The sequence below is a fragment of the Branchiostoma lanceolatum genome, chromosome 16, assembly GCF_035083965.1.
Source record: "Branchiostoma lanceolatum isolate klBraLanc5 chromosome 16, klBraLanc5.hap2, whole genome shotgun sequence".
Classification (NCBI taxonomy): Eukaryota; Metazoa; Chordata; class Leptocardii; order Amphioxiformes; family Branchiostomatidae; genus Branchiostoma; species Branchiostoma lanceolatum.
Window position 1 is genome coordinate 5,094,479 of NC_089737.1, and position 20,579 is coordinate 5,115,057.

A 20,579-nucleotide genomic window follows, 5' to 3' on the forward strand; every position below is an offset into this window, starting at 1 on the left:
GAAAACTGTCGATTTTGTGTGTGAAGCTAAAAAGGATTCCGTGATTTCGTGAATTTTGTGTTCAATTTGTGGTTTTATATTCAATCAATTTTGTTTTACTGCCGTGAAATCGCAAACATTGTGAAACTTCTGTGTTCCAATTTTTGAATATAGATGTCATCAATTCTTATAAGGCTTTAGGTACCTTGTCGAAATTGCATATTACAAACATGTAAATAATATTAGTAAAAGTGTACTTACCAAATCATTAGCAGCAGTATGTACGTTTGCAATGCTAATCATTTTTGAAAATTAATTTACGGATATAATATTAGGATCTAGAAAAGCGGCTTTTCAATTTGATACATAAGATTAGTTTAAAAGGTTGGAAAAAGGGGCAAAATTCTGACAATACATGAACAAGCAGTGTGGTTATATGCCGATAGGGGTCGCTGTTGAACAACAGGTGTTTCAGTGAAGTCACATGAATAAATGCTCACCTGCGGTGCTTCATTAAGACCCGTATATAAGTCGGAATGACTGAGCACGCGGTCTCTCTGTCGTCTTCTTGCACGAGACGGTACTGTAGGTGGGTGTACAATTTTATATTAATAGTTTTCGACTCATCATATTCAGACCGTTGGCGTCGTTATCATGAAGTTTATATTTTTCTTCAATATTGTAAAAGTACTGAAAATGATCTTTAATTTTTACTCATAACAATGTTTAATCTATAACCTTTTTCAGCTATATTTTAAGATAAAAGGGGATCTATCGTTTAGGCTGAAAGTGCATATTAATGATAGTCATAATACATCTATTACAAATGTATATGCAATTTTGGTCTTAAAAAAGCTGTCGTTCTTTCCCTTTTCACAAAATTAAAGGTAAGTGTTGAGACTACCACCGGCAAGGATAAAACAACATGGCTGCTACATTGAAGAAACTCGTGGCCGATTGCAACGTCCCAGGGAGTAAGTCACTCAGATAAATTATACGCAAAGAGAAACTCACGCAACCATTTGCTTTACGCCCGAGAGAATATCGTTCTGGTAACATTTTTTTAGTTAACTAGTTACGACCAGGAAAATTCTACTGAAAAATTGACGTGAGAATTGGACAGTAAAATGAGACTAGAAAAACGTTTTCACAATAATTGCTGCTATAGTAACGCTATCTGGCGAGTTTGCATGGCTTTACAGAACGTAGATATCTTACAATACAAATGTAATAAGCTAGTTCGGAGTTGCTACTACGCATGTGCAGTGTCAAAGGTGAAGGCCCCCGCGACGGAAACAGTGCTCGTCTCCACATTGTCTTGATTTGCATAACAACGCCCTGACGGGTTTTATTTCCGTCGCGGGGCCTTCACCTTTGACACTGCACATGCGTAGTAGCAACTCCGAACTAGCTTATAAGCTAGTTCGGAGTTGCTACTACGCATGTGCAGTGTCAAAGGTGAAGCCCCCCGCGACGAAAACAAGACCCGTCTGGGCGTTGTTATGCAAATCGTGACAATGTGGAGGCGAGCACTGTTTCCGTCGCGGGGGCCTTCACCTTTGACACTGCACATGCGTAGTAGCAACTCCGAACTAGCTTATTAAAGGAAAGTCTCTTCCATGTTATTATGATTGAGCTTATTTTTCAGGACATGTTTGTGTCCAAATATTGCTCTCGTGTTCCATGTTACATTACGTTACTCAGAAGTTGTGGATTTAAAAATGAAACGCTGTATAATTAATGTAATTAACTATCTCTCCAACAGACTTTCTCTCGGATGGCGCCGAGGTGTTCCTGACCCATACTGAGGACATGCCTGTGTCTGCTGATGTCTACTGGTCCGCCTTCCGGAACTTTGTGAAACTGCAGCTGCAGTTCGAAGGCCACGAGAACGTTCGGCTGCGGAAAGGTATGAGGTTACTTCCGAAGCTTCGCCTACAAGGCTATGTTGTGATTGTGTGTCTTTGTGTGTGTCTTTATGTCCGTTTGTTTGTAGATAGCATAACTCAAGAGGTTCGATCTTTGATATTTGGTATGTTGATCGATCGGAGTTCAAATGGTGGAATAAAGAAACTGGTTAGATTTGGCCCCCTGACGACTTTCAATGCTACTGCAGCGGAACTTTCAGGTTTTGATATATCTCTTGATCTGAACATGCTATGATCACGATTTTGGAGTGGTAGATGGCTCTTGTGATGGCGTATGTTTGGGCCTTCTAGCAGCTTTCTTTGAAACCACAAGGCCGTATTGTTGCAGACTTTGAAACACAACTCAAGAGATGAATCGATTTTCAAGATTATTTATTCTTAATGAATAAAGACTCAACACTTGATTTTCTCGACAATAAGCTAGTTCACAGTTCCAAATGCTAATGTGCAGTATGATGCATTGTGGGTAAATGTCAAAGTTTACAGCCCCTGGCACATAGATATTGATAACCTTGACATCAATTTATCTTCAATGTATCGCACTTAAGGAAGTGTGTTCTTTTCATTTTTTAACTTAACCGTGGCACGCACCATGTATCTACACGTATCTAGTTGTCTTTGTCTTTTTTCTTTAGGATTTGGCTTGGTGGGCACGGTGGTGTCCTTCTACTACGACCCGACGGACCTGGCGGAGGGGCAGCGGGAGATGAAACTGGTGGAAAATAACGACTCCACCAAGACCTGGAGGGTGGAAGAGACCAAGGCCAACGATCTGTACAAGAGCTATGAGATGACCATCAAGGTACCAGACCTCGCTTATATATCCATAAGCTAGTTCACGGTTGCTACTACGCATGTACAATGTCAAAGGTGAAGGCCCCCTAGACGTAAACAAAACCTACGGTCGGAGCGTTTTTATGCAAATCTATACGATATCGAGACGACCACTGTTTACAAGCCGGGGGCCTTCACCTTTGACACTGCACATGCGTTGTAGCAACCATGAACTAGTTTATTGACACTACCACTCCTTGTCACTAGATGGCGCTGCTGCAATAATACTGCGGTCCCGAACGTGACTAAATCTATATATCCCCCTCGTCTCTAGGTTGAAGGGACCACCGCAGCCAAGGTGACCATATCCGTGCGCTTCGTGTCCGCCATTAAAGATCCGGTGAAACGTCGCCAGGACATCGCCTACCACATGGTCAGTAAGAACTTTTTGAAATTTCTTTTCATAGAACAGGAATATTTATTGATAATCAGAGGTGCTGTTTAAGTTTTGCAATTCTTTTACCAACTACCGAATCGTATGATTCTCTTTTACCGTTAGGAATTAATATTTTGGTAAGCTGTTCTATTCACTATCTCAGATACTTTGATTTTTTTTAAATCTTTGATATTTCTTTACAATTGTGCAGAATAGTAACATTTTTGCAAATCGATAGCACCAAAATTATATTTCAAATATGTTTTTACATCTATAGTATTGAATTTTTAGCTAATTGGAAGTTTATTCTGTAATTTTTCATTTGTTAACTGTAACTTAATTTTAGCTGAGTTAACGGTGACTTGTCAACCGCTAAAATTTCATCACTAATATTTGATTACTAGTACTAGTACTAGTATTTGAGACAGTAACGTTTGTTCAATCCGTTTAAATTTAGTGCCGTGACCTACTCCATTTTCCCCACACCGCTATATTTTTCCTGCCGCTATATTAAAGTGATTTATAATATGGTTCTACATTCATAGCAACTTTTAGCTATTTGGAAGTTTGATATTAATTTTTTATCTTTTAAGGTTCATCTATTGGGAGCGCGCATCCGGGACGTCCTGAACTACGTTGTCCGTGAGAAGGTGGGAGGGAAGCACCGCTTCGAACTGGAGGTGGACTGCTCTCGCGAGAAATTGTGGGGCACCGTGGGGAACTTCAATGACGTCACTTGGATACGCGAATCCACGCGTGAGTTCACGAGAATTGTGATAAGTTTTTAACGTTACTACACTATGATAATTCTGAAACGGTTTTCCCTGTCTTTGGGTCTACGGGTCTATGGGTCTATACCGAGAGCAGACCAGCCTGGCGAGCCCTATGCATGTCTGCAGCCGCCATGCATCAGACACTGATGCCTGCGAATGATTGGTTGTTTTCCCTGTCTCCGGAAACTGGAAATAACGAACTTATAACGTTAGGTACCTCCGCATACAGACAATCTAGAACACCAAAACACTGATCTTTGGCTACATGTACTCCGTGAGTCTATATTTTCGGTGAGTTTGAGTTTTGTGTGTGTCTGAAGCTATTTGAGTGACAGTTTAGTGAGTAGGAAGATAGCCGCAAAGATGTGGCAGGAATTACAGGTCAGGTTGCAGAACTAGTCGTTAATCAGACATGATACCCCAGGTTATGGAAAAGGATACTAATTTACGGAGAGGTAATTGTTCTTAATCTGTCTCATTGTTTCCGCAGTTGTATAGTTTCAAATTGCTGGTTATAAATTGTTCTTTCAGACACCGTTGTCAATGGCATCCGTCGGAGGATCTACTTCACCAAGGACCGTTCCCTGGAGGTCCGTCTGGCCTGGGCGGACTCCAGCGACTACCTGTTCGTGTATGAGGGGGACAACAGTCCGGACTTCCTACACTGCAAGTACTACAGGGGCAGGGTAAGGACTTTTTATCTCCATGAAAAAAGTTTTTTTTTCATGGGGATATTATTTTGAGTGTGTTTGCGTGTGTGTATGTGTGTGATCCGGATGCTTTAAGTCAGCATAACTGAAGAACGTTTAGATTGAGTGTAATGATATTTGGTATGTGGCTAGGTGAAGGTCGATTTTGGGTCCCCTGGTATGTGTCACTGGAACTGCAATGGCGTATTTGTCAAAATCTTCTAAGTAGAATGACTGAAGAAAGGAGCAACAGATTTTCATGTTAAAAAATACTTGCTATGCAGGTAGCTTAGATAGATATGTACACAATGAATTTCAAATCATGCAAATTGGGACTGAATTTTTCAATAAGGAGGTTCATGGTTCTAACTTCGCATGCGCACCGAAATGCATCGTGGGTCATTTGTTAGCCAGCTGCAGCTCTTGCCGCGCTGCGTACCTACGAAGCTGGTGTGTTAAGCCGAAGGACGGTTATACCAGCTATAGAGATATGTCAAACTTGTGAACGCAACGTAGCGTTAACAGTTCTTGTCTCAACCATACATGTCCAAACGTGTTTTGTTTGTCTCATGGGCCTTCATCTGTTAAACATAGCCCACAATGCATTTCGCTACGCAGGCGCATTTGGACCCACGAACTTCCTTATTGTACCTTTTGGAAAAGAGGACGGTAACTATTATTTCAGTAATATAGGACATACTTATTCAATAGATATTCATAGAAAGGTGTTGTATAGGGCATATCTGTTTCAGGTGCAGTAGTACTTTTGAGTCTTTGGCAACAATCTTTTTACCTTTTCTTTCACAGCTCCAGTTCTTTGCCGTGAGCCCTAAGAAGGTTAGGGTCGTGTACGACTGTTCCTTCCTGCCGGCTAAAGACGCCCCAGTGGCGGAGTTCGAGAAATGGTTCGTCCCGGCTATCGCCAGCAGGATCGGTTGGCTAAAGGTTGGAAAAAAACGTTTTTATGTTACATGACTGAAACATTAATTTAGAATATCCTTGAGTCTCCATGTACATTACAAATAGAATGCATAGGATATAGGAGATTCTTTTTACACAACCAGGTAATCTCACCTGCTAACGCTTTGGTGTCTGTCAGACACCTTCTTCAGAGCTTCTGACTGGAGTACTGCTTCTCGCCGCTATAGTAGCCGAATCGGATGTAGGTGGCGCTTTTGCGGCGAGTCCCAAACGTGGCTAAGCTTGTATCCCCCCTCGTCCCGGTTCATCACTGAATTAACTTACGCAGGTAGCCGTATTATTTTTGGGCAATGGTACCTGAAATGAACCAGCAAATAAACAGGAAAACGAAACAATATACATGTACATCTTGAAGGTACCAATGAATCGCATTGTTGTTAATTCACTGTATTTTTGTAACAGTATATTGCTAGTTCCGAGACTAAGTCGTTGTACTGTACTAACGAAGTGCTTGGTTAATTTGTTTTGTCTGTTTTTTTGTGTGTTTTTTTCGGTAATTTAGGAAGCGTTTGGTGAGGCAAAGACCACTGTTGAGGTTGAAGCACCAACCACAGCTACGGGACCTCCGGTCTTCAAGAAGGGTGCGTACTCCACCGGAGCCCGTGGGATCGTCAGGGGACCGCTGGAGAATGTGTGGAAGGTCTTCCGGCCTTTTGGACGCGTGAGTAGTTGAAATGTCTTATTAGAATTTGACATATTGCAGTACGAATTTGATGTTAAGTATTAGAATAACAATTCATGATGATCCTTGCATGTTCCTCCAAGTTTACCGTGAATTATTTTAGCAGGTCGGTAAGTCACTGGATAAATAGAGTTAAGTATTTGTGCTACATATACTTCAGAGTTGCTATGTTAGTTAAGCAATTACGGGATCTCTTTTTATAAATATGAATCGGTATTGAATTTTTATCTGACTTGAATGTGCGATAGTTGTGTGCCGATTTGTTAAAAATAGAGAGAACGCTAGCGACCCCCCAAAACACACCTCCCAATAAAATGGTATGACGACCCTGTGACGTGACAATTCAAGATGGCGGCCACCACACATGCGAACGGATCCAACAAAGGTTTTGCTACGCAAACCTGTAAGAAGGTTCTTTATTCATAACCAGGATCTATATACAATCAACAGTTTCAGCAACCGTCTGTCACCTTCCTCGGGGCAATACTGACTGGTGTACTATTCCACACTTCAGCTAGGTGTCGCTGCTGACAATGCGATCCCAAACGTAAAGTAGTGTAAATGTCGATGTACAATGTTAAATTCCCATTGGATAATGAAACTCTTCATGCCTAAAGGACTGCATGGAGTACTGGAAGATCTACGACAACATGGAGATCGAGGAGCCCGGAAATGACGTACAAGGCTGCATCCGGTGTTTTGTGACCTCCAAGACGAAGAGGAAGATCAGGGAGAGGCTGGAATGGCGGGATGATAAAGATCATGTTGAGGTGATATACATACCATCTTCCGTCCATTTTTTTTTACTTCTTAATGTACTAAAATACAGAGGCCATTATATTCCTACGTCAAATTGAGCACTTTTCAACATGATAAACCAATCCAGATTGTTTCTTTTGAAACTGTGGTGTCTTAAAAAATCATAAATCGTACATGTATTTCGCCCATCCGTTTAGCCGTCGAGGACCTAATATTCTGTGTGTGCACACGTCTTGTCTCCAAAGGACAACGGGAATCGCGTTACTAAGCATGAAGACCTCTGTAGTTTCAAGAAATGAAAGAAAGCATGCATTAATACTTCAACTTCATTTTATCATTATGATACAGATCTACAGCCTTTTGTCTATGGACCCTCCTCCTCCAGTGGCCATGACGAATGTTTACACCACCATTACTATGACAGAAGGTAGGGATGACTATAGCAGCAAGATCGCCTATAGACAGTATTTTGACTCTATCTCTATATGCGCATGCACTGTTTTACTTAATGAAAATATACATATTTCTGGTAAGATTAAATCGATATGTCGTGGATGTATTTCTTTCAACCTTTTCTAACCTTGAAAGATTACATACTCTTCGGTCGTGGATTTTTCTCAAGAGTTCATATAAGCATGCATGTCAGCTATGTTGCATCTAGACATTATCCCTTAAAGAGACTTTGTAGGAAAAGGTGCAATGCTAGCTTTCATGATGTTAAATGCATTAAGTTTTTATCAAAGTATTGATTGCTACACCGTACTGTATCTGTATCTATATAGCCAGTACAACCACCATTAGGCGTAACACACCAGCTTCGCAGGCACGCGGCGCAGAAGCAGCTGGTTATATTACACCAAACGGTCTGTTACACCTAGTCTTTGCATATCTGACTGCAATCGTTCTTTAAAGCTACTTAGTGAAGATACTCCTACAGTACTGCGATTTATTACTTAGACCGGTGACAACAAGGTCTTATTCTTGTCATTTGTCTGTTCGAAACAAATTTATGCTAATGCTATGTTTTAAATTTGTTTCAGTTGATGAGAAGCAGACTGAGGTGAAGTTTGAGTGCACCTTTGACGTCAGCGTGTCGTTTGCCGTGTCACGTATCCAAGACAACCAGAAGGGAGCCTACATGGCGTGCATCAACGGACTCCAGCAGCTCTTCCACTCCGAGGTCGGGACGCTAGAGGTCGTTGTTGGGAGTGCCACTGATCTGGCACGGACTGACGGCTGGTGTAAGTATATTCCGTGAATAGTTTCATCAGGTTGGAAAGTCACTGAATAAAACGACTCTTTCTGCAGAAATTTATTCCACCGACGTCGTTGTGTATGTGTTACACTTCTGTGCGTTTGGGACCGCATAGTGATGTCCTCCCCTGTGATTGTACATATGTAAATACTTTGCGTTTGGGACTGCATCTACACAACCAAGAGATTTATTCCACCGACGTTTCGGTGACCATCTGTCACACGTTGGATTGATGAGGTTGTATGGATCAGGAAATCGACTCCAGTCATGGACCGTGATAAGGGGGGATATAGACTCAGTCACATTTGTGACCGCATCCTTAAGAAATAGATTATCGTTGCATTGTCTAATGCTCGATAGTTGTGTATCTGCTACTCTTCTGTACGTTTGGGACCGCATAGTGATGTCATCCCCTGTGATTGTACGTAACATATGTAAATACTTTGCGTTTGGGAATGCATCTCATTATTATGTATAAGCAGCGACACCTGTGCTGCATTGTTATGTGAACCAGTCAGAATTGCCTATCTCTTGGTTGTGTACAAAAGTCTTTTTATTTGGTGTAAATTATGTTTTAAACATATCAAATCAATAACATGCAAAAGTACGGCTAACAGCAATGCCCCCCCCCCCCTTAATTTTTTTTGCACATAAATCTTTTTGGTCAGCCAGGTTTTAAAAACACAAATCGTTTTGCCTTTTCATTTTTTTAACTGTTTTTTTGTTCGCTTTGTTTTCAGTTAATGCTGACCCATACGTGGTGCTCGCTGTGAATGATGGGAAGCCTGTAAGCACCAAGGTTTGCCGCGGTACTCAGAAACCAATCTGGGACGACCGTTATGCGCTGTCAGTGACGTCACGTACGAGAAACATAGTCTTCACCATCATGTATGTATGAATTAAGAGTCTTCAGTTGAATTGATCTTCAGAATTCTTGTATGCGCATGTTATCATTGCAACAGACTTTGATTTAAGGTTTGTACTTTTAAAAGTCGTGAACACCAAGTAGCACAGAGTAAAATTGAATCGCATTCTATTTCATTTTTCATTTCAAGCTAGGTTCATATGATATCGCAAGAGTTCCTTACACATGTTAGTTGAAGTTAAAATCCCCCCACACCATAAGGTGAATAGGGCGGTGCCCATTCCCGTTTCATAGCCCTGGGCCACACTGTGGTGCAATCACTACAGAAAGGGGCTAGTCCGCTGGTAGTGGAGTGTGTTCAACTTCCATACTGTTTCATAAGTATGTACCATTTTTATAAAGTATTTGGTATGACTCAATGCGCCTCCTGTCCAGAGGTGTCCTACCCGGGAGTTGAACTCGGGCCTTCTGGTTCCAAGTAATCAGACCCAGATGTGGTTAGTAACAGAAGCGCAGACCACTACACCACAGGGACACCCCCGTACTAGAAACATATCTAGGAACAATGTGAAAAATAGTCGGGAAAAGAGGCATTCAATATCCAGATCTGAATGTACCATGACTTGCAACAGAGCGTCTAAAACAATTTATTTACCAGGGACCGAGACACGGTTGGACAGGACGACATATGCCACCAAAAAATCAAGACCGTAGCATGTCCAGGTCAAAGGATAGAAACAAAAATCTGCTGCAGTACCAAGGTCACATACCAGGGGCCCCAAAATCGACCTTGAATTTTGGCTTCACAGCACCCGCCCACATGCCAAATATCATCGTAATCCATCAAGAGGTTCTTGAGTTATGCTGCTTACAGTAGTCCGGAAACACAAACAGGCAAACAGACACACAGACACACCCAAAACTATATCTCCATTTTTCATGGAGATAACAATGAAAACGTGTATTTTCATTGCCCTTACTTACAGGGACCGGGACACGGTTGGACAGGACGACATCATGGGTACAGCTAACGTCAACCTGGACGAGCTGACGTCTGGGAAGGAGAAGAAGATGGCTCTGGACGTGCAGGGAGGAGGGACGCTGAACGTAAGGCTTTGCTTGAAGATGCACGACCAACCCAAGGAGCCAGAAGAGGGAGAAAAAGTCGTGAAAGAACTCACCCTACCCTTCCTGGCGCCAGTGTTTCAGAGCGAACTGGACGCCATCAGGAACGAGTTCACCAACCTCATCACGTCATTTTTGGGTCATGGTGAGTCTTAATTGTATCATCTATCAAAAGCTATTTAATGTTTTGCTAAAACATACAACACAGCCGGCGTTAGAAATTAATTAATGTAGCTATATCTACAATGCAGTTATGGAAGTTGTAGAAATACCGTAAAACTGTGAAATGCGGTAAGGACGTTCATGGTTCAATCTGCGCATGCGTGACGTGATGCATTATGGGTAATATGTCAAAGGTGAAGGTCGTAACCTTGACAGAATTTTTGTCTAGACCATGTTTAATACACGTCCCGGCGTGTTTTTTTTGTCACGGATGCCTTGAACTTTGACATAGTACCCAAATGCAATATTGATACATGCGCAATTTTAACTTTGAACCGACCTATTGCTTGATTTATACAGTACATTTGTGTTGTTGCTTCCCCAGGCCAGAAGTACGAGCTCAGCTACATGACCCGTCTCCGGACCCACCCCGACGTTCCCCTGGAGGAGATGCCTGCCGCCTGTGTTCCCATGCCAACGCCCGAGATGTTCACTCCCCATAAGGCCGGTCGGCTCATGCAGCGTCTCATGGAGTTCATCGGATCCCAGGTTATCACGATTTTCTCTATTTCTAAATAAAAAGACTCTTTTTACACAACCAAGAGATTTACTCCACCGACGTTTCGGTGACCATCTGTCACCTTCTTCAAGGCAATTCTGACTTGTTCTCATAGCAATGCATCACAGGTGTTGCTGCTTATAAATGATGAAATGCATTCCCAAACGCAAAGTATTTACATATGTACAATCACAGGGTATGACATCACTATGCGGTCCCAAACATCTATTTCAATCTGATACTGGGAATGTAATTTTGTGTGCCAGTCACATTCTACTACTAGTGGTTTTGCCGTTAGGATTGGCCAGTCTTGCCAAGACTTCGTCCAGGTGTCTCATGTAGTCTTCCCCAGTTGAAATGCCGACGATAATGTATGCAAACACTTTTTGTCTTACTATTTATATCTCAAACTAAGCAGTAGCAAGCGATACAGAAGACATCTTAGTAATGGTCCTTCATATCGGCGATGAAAAGTCATAACATACATTTTTGTGTGAAAGATTCAAACGTAAAAGAAAGGGCTCCAGCTAGTACCTTTAATTGACATCATCAAAGATAAGAATGGCTGTACACCCAAATGTACTTTTGCTTCCTATAAATACGTACGTCTCGTTTTTTCTAGGCTCAGATCATGGTTCGCCTGGCCCAAGTCAAGGGCATCTGGGATCCGTGGAAGGCCAACTTCAGCGGCTACCTTCCTGCTAACGAGAAGCTGATTGAAGAATGGCAGAAAGACGAGGAGTTCTGCCGCCAGTATCTCCAGGGTATGCCTGTAGAATTTCTCACCAATAAACACTAGTACTAGGGGGTGTCCCTGTGGTGTAATGGTCTGCACTTCTGTTACTAGCCACATCTGGTTCAAATTACTTGAACCAGAAGGCCCGGGTTTAAGCCCCGGGTTGGGCACCTCTGGACAAGAGGTGCATTGAGCCATACCAAATACTTTATGAAAATGGCACATACTTCTGAAACAGAGTTTAACACACTCCACCGCCAGTGGACTAGCCCCCCTGCTGCAGTGATTGCACCACAGTGTGGCCAAGGGCTATGAAACGGAGATGGGCACAGCCCTATACACCTTATGGTGTGGGAGGATTTTAACTAACTTGTACGTCGAATGTTATTAGATGCCTGAATTTCTACCGGAACGATAGAGCATCGTAGTCTCTGACACTTTTTTTCATCCCTAATCGTAGGCATCAACCCCATGCTGCTGACCGTGTGCAAAGACCAGAGTCAGATCCCTGCCGAGATGCTCGAGCTCAAGGCACAAGGCAAGACCACACAGCAGCTCATGGAAGAGAACAGGCTCTTTATTGTGGACTACGAACCTATGCTCGGCGTTCCCGCTACTCCGGGTAAATTCTTCTACGCGCCGATCGTGCTTATGTACAAGGAAGAGTTGGGCGGAGGGAAGTCTCGTCTGAACATGCTCGGCATCCAGCTTTCAAGGAAAAAGGGTATGGAATATTATGAATCATTGACGTTTATGGCTTTGATATTAACCTAATTAAAAATTGAGGTATATTGTCACCAGTTGGTGTGTGTTTGTTTCACGCTCTGTCATTGCTAGCCTGCTAGGATGTAATCCGGGAATGGTGTAATAGGACACTTGGAGAATTGGATGTCTGGTTTATCTCTGCTGCAATGTTCTGGACAGGCAGTAACCGAGAACTCTTGACTACACCCACGCAGTGCGTTAGGCACACCTGTCTAGAGCTTGTTTTGCAGTCAAACACTTTCATGTATCCGGATGTAATCTAACATAATTCACATGCATACGATTTTCGCTTTTTCTAGGTGAGAATGAGGTTTTCTCGCCAGAAAGTGCAAAGACCCACCCCAACAAGTACATGTTCGCCAAGATGCACGTGGTGTCAGCTGACAACAACGTGCACCAGTTCCTGTACCATCTGGGCTACACTCATCTCGCCATGGAGCCGATCGCGGTGTCCCTGCACACCCACCTACCACCAGACCACCCCATCCACCGCCTGCTGCTGCCGCACTTCAAGGACACCATCGGCATCAACTACCTGGCCCGCCACTCCCTCGTCTCCAGGATCTTCCCAATCACCGACCCGATGTTCGCTACTTCCACCGTGGGAGGGCTCGTCATGTTCCTGAAAGAGTGGCGCAAGTACAACTTCATGGACATGGCGTAAGTTTTTGTTGCTTAGGGCAAGGACATTATATAATGTCCTTGCTTAGGGGGATGTCACACTTGTGCGTACATGAAATCCGTATGACCTCTATGTTGACATTTCGTTTGCCTAGGTATAGCTTGCGGTAGAAGATGTCGGTTCGAAAACTGATTATTTCTCGCCTGTAACCCAAATCTTAATTTCGTCATTGTTACAGGTTTGCGTAGCAAAATATTTGTTGGATCCGTTGGCATGTGTGGTGGCCGCCATCTTGATTTTGTGACGTTGGAGGGTAGCCATTCCATTTTATTGAGAGGGGTGTTTTTTTTTGGGTCGCTCTCTCTATTTTTAACAAATCGGCACACAACAATTACACATTCAACTCAAATAAAGAAAAATTCAATACCAATTCATATCTATAAACAAGACTCCGTAATCGCTAAACTAACATAGCAAACCTGAAGTATGTGTAGCACAAATTCTTAACTATAGTTTGCCCTTTATGTTGGTTTTCAAACACAAAACTAATTGTGCCTTACCCTGTTTTATATCAAGTTTCCCTGAAGAGCTGAAACGCCGTGGTTTTGATGAGGCCAGGAGTGATGGCCTGGAAGGCTACTTCTACCGTGATGACGGCTTCAAACTGTGGAACGTCTACAAGACGTACGTGACTGGGATGGTCAACAAGGCATACGCGAGTGACAGGGCTGTGGCGGATGATCAAGGTAAATTTGTACATGAGAGATTGACCAATGACACGTGTTTCAATAGACACCTTTCCAAAATTAGGCTCTATTGCGAAATCTGCACTTGCGAGAGCACAATCTAGCGAGAAAATTTGAGTACTGACCGTACCTCGTTTTCGCCCAACTCACGCACTTTCCCGCCAGATCGGTGTGCTTTCGCGAGAGCCAATTTCGTAACCTCGTGTTCGCCCAACTCATGCACTTTCCCGCCAGATCGGTGTGCTCTCGCGAGAGCCAATTTCGCAACCTCGTATTCGCCCAACTCACGCACTTTCCCGCCAGATCGGTGTGCTTTCGCGAGAGCCAATTTCGCAATGGCGTCGGAAGTTGGTTTGGAATGATTTTTTTTTAAGCCAGACGAAGTAGAGTGATTTTGGTCAGTTTAAGCTTAGGATGCGTTTACCGCATCGTCTTTGTCCTTGACTTTATCTACGTTTTGATACAGTATTTAGAGGTTTGTGTACTTTCTGGTAAAACTCAGCTTATTTTTCTTCCGTTAATCAAGATTCGTAAATATCCTGTTTTGTACATAAACGATGCTTTGTCTTTTCAATGTAGCTCTGTGGTCTTTACCTAAATGTTATATTCCATGTGTAGCCCTTCAGAAGTTCTGCCAGATGATCGAAGGTCCCGGACAGCTTCACGGGTTTCCTCGCGAGATTTCGACCAAGCAGCTTCTAATGGACTGCCTGACCAACATCATCTTCAACGTGAGCGCGCAGCACTCCGCTATCAACTTCCCGCAGTATGACTACTACTCCTTCATCCCTAACAGGTACAGAGAACCCATTTTTCGTAGTTCTTGGGAAAATGACAGCGAGGAGACTGGTATCCGACCGGTTTCGACTTTATTCTCTTTTTCAAGAATGACAGAGATCGGACCACTCCTCTTTGTATACCTTTTCCGTGCCTCCCTAGTGCAGGGCGCTCTAAATTGAGCTTAAGATATTGACCAATCATCGTTAATGATCTAATTTTGCCCTGGTTATAGGCTAGGTTGCCCTGATCTAAAGGTCTAGTTCACTATGCACTAGCTAGGTTACATTGCTCTGTATGCCCTCCAAGTCGTTTAGCAGTGACCTTAGTTGACCTATGATATAGAGGTACAGAGAACCTAAAAATTCTCTTGAAAAGAGATAATCTGCTGTACGCTATCAAGAATTTAAAACTGTAGAATGCAACATTTGTACCGTCACACACCATGCCTGTCACGTTCTATGCTTTCCCAGGCACAGAACGTGACACAGCCCGACCGTCACAGGCTGTGCCCGGAAGTGCTGTCAATCACTGTGACTGACGGGGCAGTGATGCCCGCGTTTCCATATAAGGCAGCGTGTTTTTGTTTACCGCAGTCCCCCCACCCCCCGTCATCTTTGTTTTTCGGGGTGTTGGGATAAGGAGGAACAGCGTAATTCTCACTCTGTAAAATAATTGAATAACTTAGACCTAGAATTGAAGTGGCACAAAAAGACAGTGTCTATAACAGATGCTAAAAAAACCATTTGTAAGACTAAATATATTATATCCAGGGAAACCAGATCTAGACTAGGATCGGGCCACTTGCCGATTACTTCGACGTCCCGAGGCAGTCAGCTCGCCCGATCTAAATCAATGCTGCGGGAAGTTGTAGCCCCGGGCACTGTCCAGGCACGGTTCGTGACAGTGCCTATACCGTCACAGACGATGCCTGTCACAGACGATGCTTTCCCAGGCACAGAACGTGACACAGCCTGACCGTCACAGACTGTGCCCGGAAGTGCTGTCAATCACTGTGACTGACGGGGCAGTGATGCCCGCGTTTCCATATAAGGCAGCGTGTTTTTGTTTACCGCAGTAGCCCCCCACCCCCCCGTCATCTTTGTTTTTTGGGGCGCTGAGGTAAGGAGGAACAGCGTAATTCTCGCTCTGTAAAATAATTGAATAACTTAGACCTAGAATCGAAGTGGCACAAAAAGACAGTGTCTATAACAGATGCTAAAAAAACAAAAACAATTTGAACGACTAAATATATTCTATCCAGGGAAACCAGATCTAGACTAGGATCGGGCCACTTGCCGATTACTTCGACGTCCCGAGGCAGTCAGCTCGCCCGATCTAAATCAATGGCTACGTGAAGTTGTAGCCCCGGGCACGGGTTCGTGACAGTGCCGGAGTGTCACAAGCTGTGCTTTTGCCCCAGGCACGGTTTGTGACACTCAGGCACTGTCACAATCCGTGCCTGGGCAGAGTTTGTGACAGTGACCGAGTGTCACAAACCGTGCCTAGGGCAAAAGCACGGTTTGTGACACTCCGGCACTGTCACGAACCGTGCCTCAGGACACAGTCGTGAATGGCAGGGTTCGGGACGGATTTCTGTTGTAGAAATTCGTGACGAGACGTCCGTCTGTTTGTGCCACATCAACTCCAAATCATCCAAGACACGCGCGAAATGTATTTCAATGAGCGAGAATTACGCTGATTCTTTCTCATCCCAGCGCCTCGAAGATGGCGGGCTGCAGGGAAAAAACGCGTTAGGCAGACTCCTCCCCCTCAAAACACTAAGCTCCACCCCAAAGCACAGTATGGGATAAGACCCCCTGTGTGTCACGAACTGTGCTCGGCTGGGCACCATTCGTGACGGTGTCCGAGTGTCACAAACCGTACTTTTGTCCCAGGCACGGTTTGTGACACACGGGCACTGTCACAAACCGTGCCTAGGCATCAAACGTGACAAAGCACCAAACGTGACGCGACACCGCCGGAGTGTCACAAACTGTGTTTTTGCCCCAGACACGGTTTGTGACACTCAGGCACTGTCACAATCCGTGCCTGGGCACAGTTTGTGACAGTGCCCGAGTGTCACAAACCGTGCCTGGGGCAAAAGCACGGTTTGTGACACTCCGGCACTGTCACGAACCGTGCCTCAGGACACAGTCGTGAATGACAGGGTTCGGGACAGATTTCTGTTGTAGAAATTCTTCATGAGACGTCCGTCTGTTTGTGCCACATCAGCTCTAAGTCCAAATCATCCAAGACAAGCGCGAAATGTATTTCAATGAGCGAGAATTACGCTGATTCTTTCTCATCCCAGCGCCCCGAAAAAAACATAGATGGCGGGCTGCAGGGAAAAAACGCGTTAGGCAGACTCCTCCCCCTCAAAACACTAAGCTCCGCCCAAAAGCACAGTATGGGATAAGACCCCCTGTGTGTCACGAACTGTGCTCGGTTGCGCACCATTCGTGACGGTGTCCGAGTGTCACAAACCGTGCTTTTGTCCAAGGCACTGTTTGTGACACGCGGGCACTGTCACAAACCGTGCCTAGGCACCAAAGGTTACAAAGCACCAAACGTGACGCAACAGGAATAAAAAGACTCTTTTTACACAACCAAGAGATTTATTCCACCGACGTTTTGGTGACCATCTGTCACCTTCTTTAAGGCAATTCTGACTGGCTCACATAGCAATGCAGCACAGGTGTTGCTGCTTATACGTAATGAGATGCATTCCCAAACGCAAAATATTTACATATGTACAAATCACAGGAGATGACATCACTATGCGGTCCCAAACGTGCAGAAGGTACTACTCGCGGATGTAGAATGCCTTAATTGTACTCTTGCCAGTATTGTAATTCTGTAAAAATCACGGTCTTTATTGTTCAAGTCAGTTAACGCTATGTACAACTTTTGCCTAGACTATGTACATAGTATGCGACTCTTGATATGGTGCCACAAAGTTATAAATAGGGCTGTTAAAATACCCCCAAAGTTGATATTCCATCCTACTTCTCCCAGGCCAGCCCAACTGTCGTCTCCAATGCCTGACGGACCGAACGACATGTTGGAGTCCGCTGTACTTGAAGCCCTGCCGCCTCCACAGTTCACGGCTCTTCAGGTCCTCCTTTCGTACATGCTGTCCATGCCGTCCCAGACTGCTATCACCGGGGTAAGATTCACTTCATTCTTTTGCCATGGTGGACGTCGACATCCTGTATAGCTATATAAAGTAATTTGTTGAGTGCTTGTAACGTGTGACGTCGACGTGGTGTAACGGTTAGAGCGTTGAACTCGGTATCAATTGGTCCAGAGTACGATACTCACCATGCCCTGACGTTGTGCCCTTGGGGAAAATCACTTTACACTACCTTCCCGGACGGTGAAGTGACGCCCACCGAGCCTATTCGGCTAATCTGTAAAACTGTGTGCCAAAAAACACACTGCGGATTTGGTTGCCGATTTCTTTTTTAGTAATACGTAGACTTCTCACTTTTCGACGCTAATAACTACTAGACTAGTATAACATGTCTACAGGAACAAATCTACTTTTATGTATACACCAACACCTTAAGTTTGGTTTACGTAGTATGTATGTTAATTCACTTATTTAGCATAATGTAGTTAGTATGTTGTCATATGTTGCGTTGTGTTACTTCAATAGAGCATTAGAAATTGAATTTGCTTTATTTTGCTTCATACTTCGGCAGTATTCAATAGTTTATATCAATCGTGTAGCGATTTTCTTTCACCCCTATGAATCCCGATTAGTAATTTCCTTGCATGCAACCACAAGAAATAGCCATGCCTTTAAGTATCAGACTTTTCAACCTAGGATTGATGTGTTTCAAAATTCGTATTTTCCGCGTGCCTGCGAAGCTGGTGTGTTACGCCGAATGGCGGTTATACCGGCTATATATATATACAGATACAGATACAGAAACCCTTTAAAGCTTCTGATCCCATGACCTTAAAATTATGTTAATGTCGTTTCTCAGGTGGAGGCCATGAAGGAGGTGTACCCCGACGTCCATGAGAAGTTCAACAAGGAGCTCAAGGACCTCTCCAAGGAGATCAAGACTCGTAACGAGGGTCTGAAGGGGGAGGGAAAGGTCGCCTACACTTACCTGGACCCCGAGAACGTCGCCATGAGTATCGACATCTAAAATCGGCAACGTTACAAGGCCTTTTCCTCAGATCTTAGTACATAGAACTCCTCAGATGCTATGTCTATTGTGATAACAGAGATTTATAATGTATTGCGGGCATGATGTTATGTGGAGTTGCTAGACAACGCTATGCATATGATTGAAAGAATGCTATCAGAATATTTATCTACCTCTTATCAGCAAATACAAATATATCATTAGAAATTAAAATTACAAAATGTACAACACACTTGAAATACTGTGATGTCCAAATAACGACTAAATATGAGAAACATCCAGTAAATTTGTCATGTCAAAAATATGTACAAGTAATAAGCACTATTTGTATACCGTTATTTCATGTAAGTCCTCAAATTGTGAGCTGTTTCAGATTGAATTGATATTACGTGAAGTCATAATGCTATTCTGAAAAAAATGTGACATAAAAAGCCAGACGAAATAAATTCATTTGAATGAGCGTGAAAACTGTCTTTATTGTTTCAAACTCCAAGTAGATCCGTCAGAAGAATATTCCCTTTAAAAGATAATGAGGTAGCTATAACAAAACTAAATTAGACTCTTGAAAACATCCAGGCTGTTGATCTAATAACAATTTCATAGTCTCATATGGTGGTTTCATTTTGAACCATGAGCGTCATATTTGGTCTAATACTGCTAAGCTATCAAGTAAAAGATAGCAACAAACTGAGAATATACAGTGCGACGCCTAGTTTTTCCACTGGGCACTTTTGGGTCTAAAGATTGACCTTAAAATTTCTCCAGGGTAGATAGTATTGTTACTGCTGGCCATAGGAGACCGTTCAAACATATACTGTAAAACAAGGCTTCATAGAAATAACCCATCTTTCAAAAATCGTAAAAATTCTGCTCTACCAGAAAGTCACGAGAAAAAAAAAGAGGGGGAGGGGGGCAGCTCAAACTCGTACAACAGCTGGATATTCCAAACAAAGCCACGGTAACCTTTGACACAGATTTCTGCCGTATCCATCCGCGCTGTGAATAGCAGGCCACACAACTCAGATCTCTCCTTACGCAGGAAAACTGGTGAACTAGTACCTGAACACATTTTGACCACACTTGGAAAGCTAACACCCTACCTGTTCCTTCTAACATAAAAAGCTATCCAAATTGGGCCAAAATATTTTAAGGGAAGAAAAGTTTCAAGGATGTTAAGTTTGGAGCTCTCTTCCTTGCAATGCATCTGTGACGTCAGCCCGGCTATACAATGCATCTACGCATGCTCCAAACACGGTATAAAACCTCTGATCTCGTTGGTTGCTTGGCAGTCTGCTCTCGTGTGCCTTCTGAGAGGGTTCAAAAACCACTGCTTCTCAGACCAATCAAAAGTATCCAGCCTTCCGACTTCCTTCATTTACAGGTATTCACCTTAATCTACTTCTACTTTGTAAACATTTATCAAGTCCCCAAGACTTAGGCCAACTATTCAAATACAGTGTTTTCCTTATCACCGCTATAAAATTTGCACATCGGCTTTACAAGAACCTAGCGCCGTTAAAATTCCAGATTTGGCATGACTATTTCATAAGCTGTGTATCTATACGATATATATAAATGCAGTTCTGCACAATTTTGTTGTTGTTGCATGTTTACATTCTAGGCAGAAAAGGAATTGTAACGTATGGGCGTGTTTGGTTAAATTGTATAATCTGATAGAATAGTCAATTTGTAATATGTTCGATGTTCTTAACAGTACAAATGTGCCATTGTAAGCTGTGGTTAGTCAGAAAAAAACTAGAAATGAATTTCAGGATTTTGTCAAGAAAATGTCGTTACGGTGAA

The 20,579-nt window shown here is 43.3% G+C and overlaps 1 protein-coding gene across 1 annotated transcript; it reads left to right on the forward strand.

Annotated features, from left to right (window-relative positions):
- Positions 1-530: 530 nt before the first annotated feature.
- LOC136421738 (uncharacterized) lies at positions 531-19,236 on the forward strand. The gene is made up of 22 exons (XM_066409252.1): positions 531-568; positions 872-953; positions 1,745-1,888; positions 2,543-2,709; positions 3,016-3,114; positions 3,711-3,873; positions 4,422-4,576; positions 5,387-5,524; positions 6,063-6,221; positions 6,860-7,012; positions 7,350-7,428; positions 8,042-8,242; positions 8,997-9,144; positions 10,108-10,391; positions 10,794-10,957; positions 11,590-11,731; positions 12,164-12,427; positions 12,768-13,128; positions 13,667-13,836; positions 14,455-14,632; positions 17,632-17,782; positions 18,609-19,236. The coding sequence occupies exons 2-22, from the start codon at positions 905-907 to the stop codon at positions 18,774-18,776; spliced, it is 3,537 nt and encodes a 1,178-aa protein (XP_066265349.1). The 5' UTR covers positions 531-568; positions 872-904; the 3' UTR covers positions 18,777-19,236.
- Positions 19,237-20,579: the final 1,343 nt, after the last annotated feature.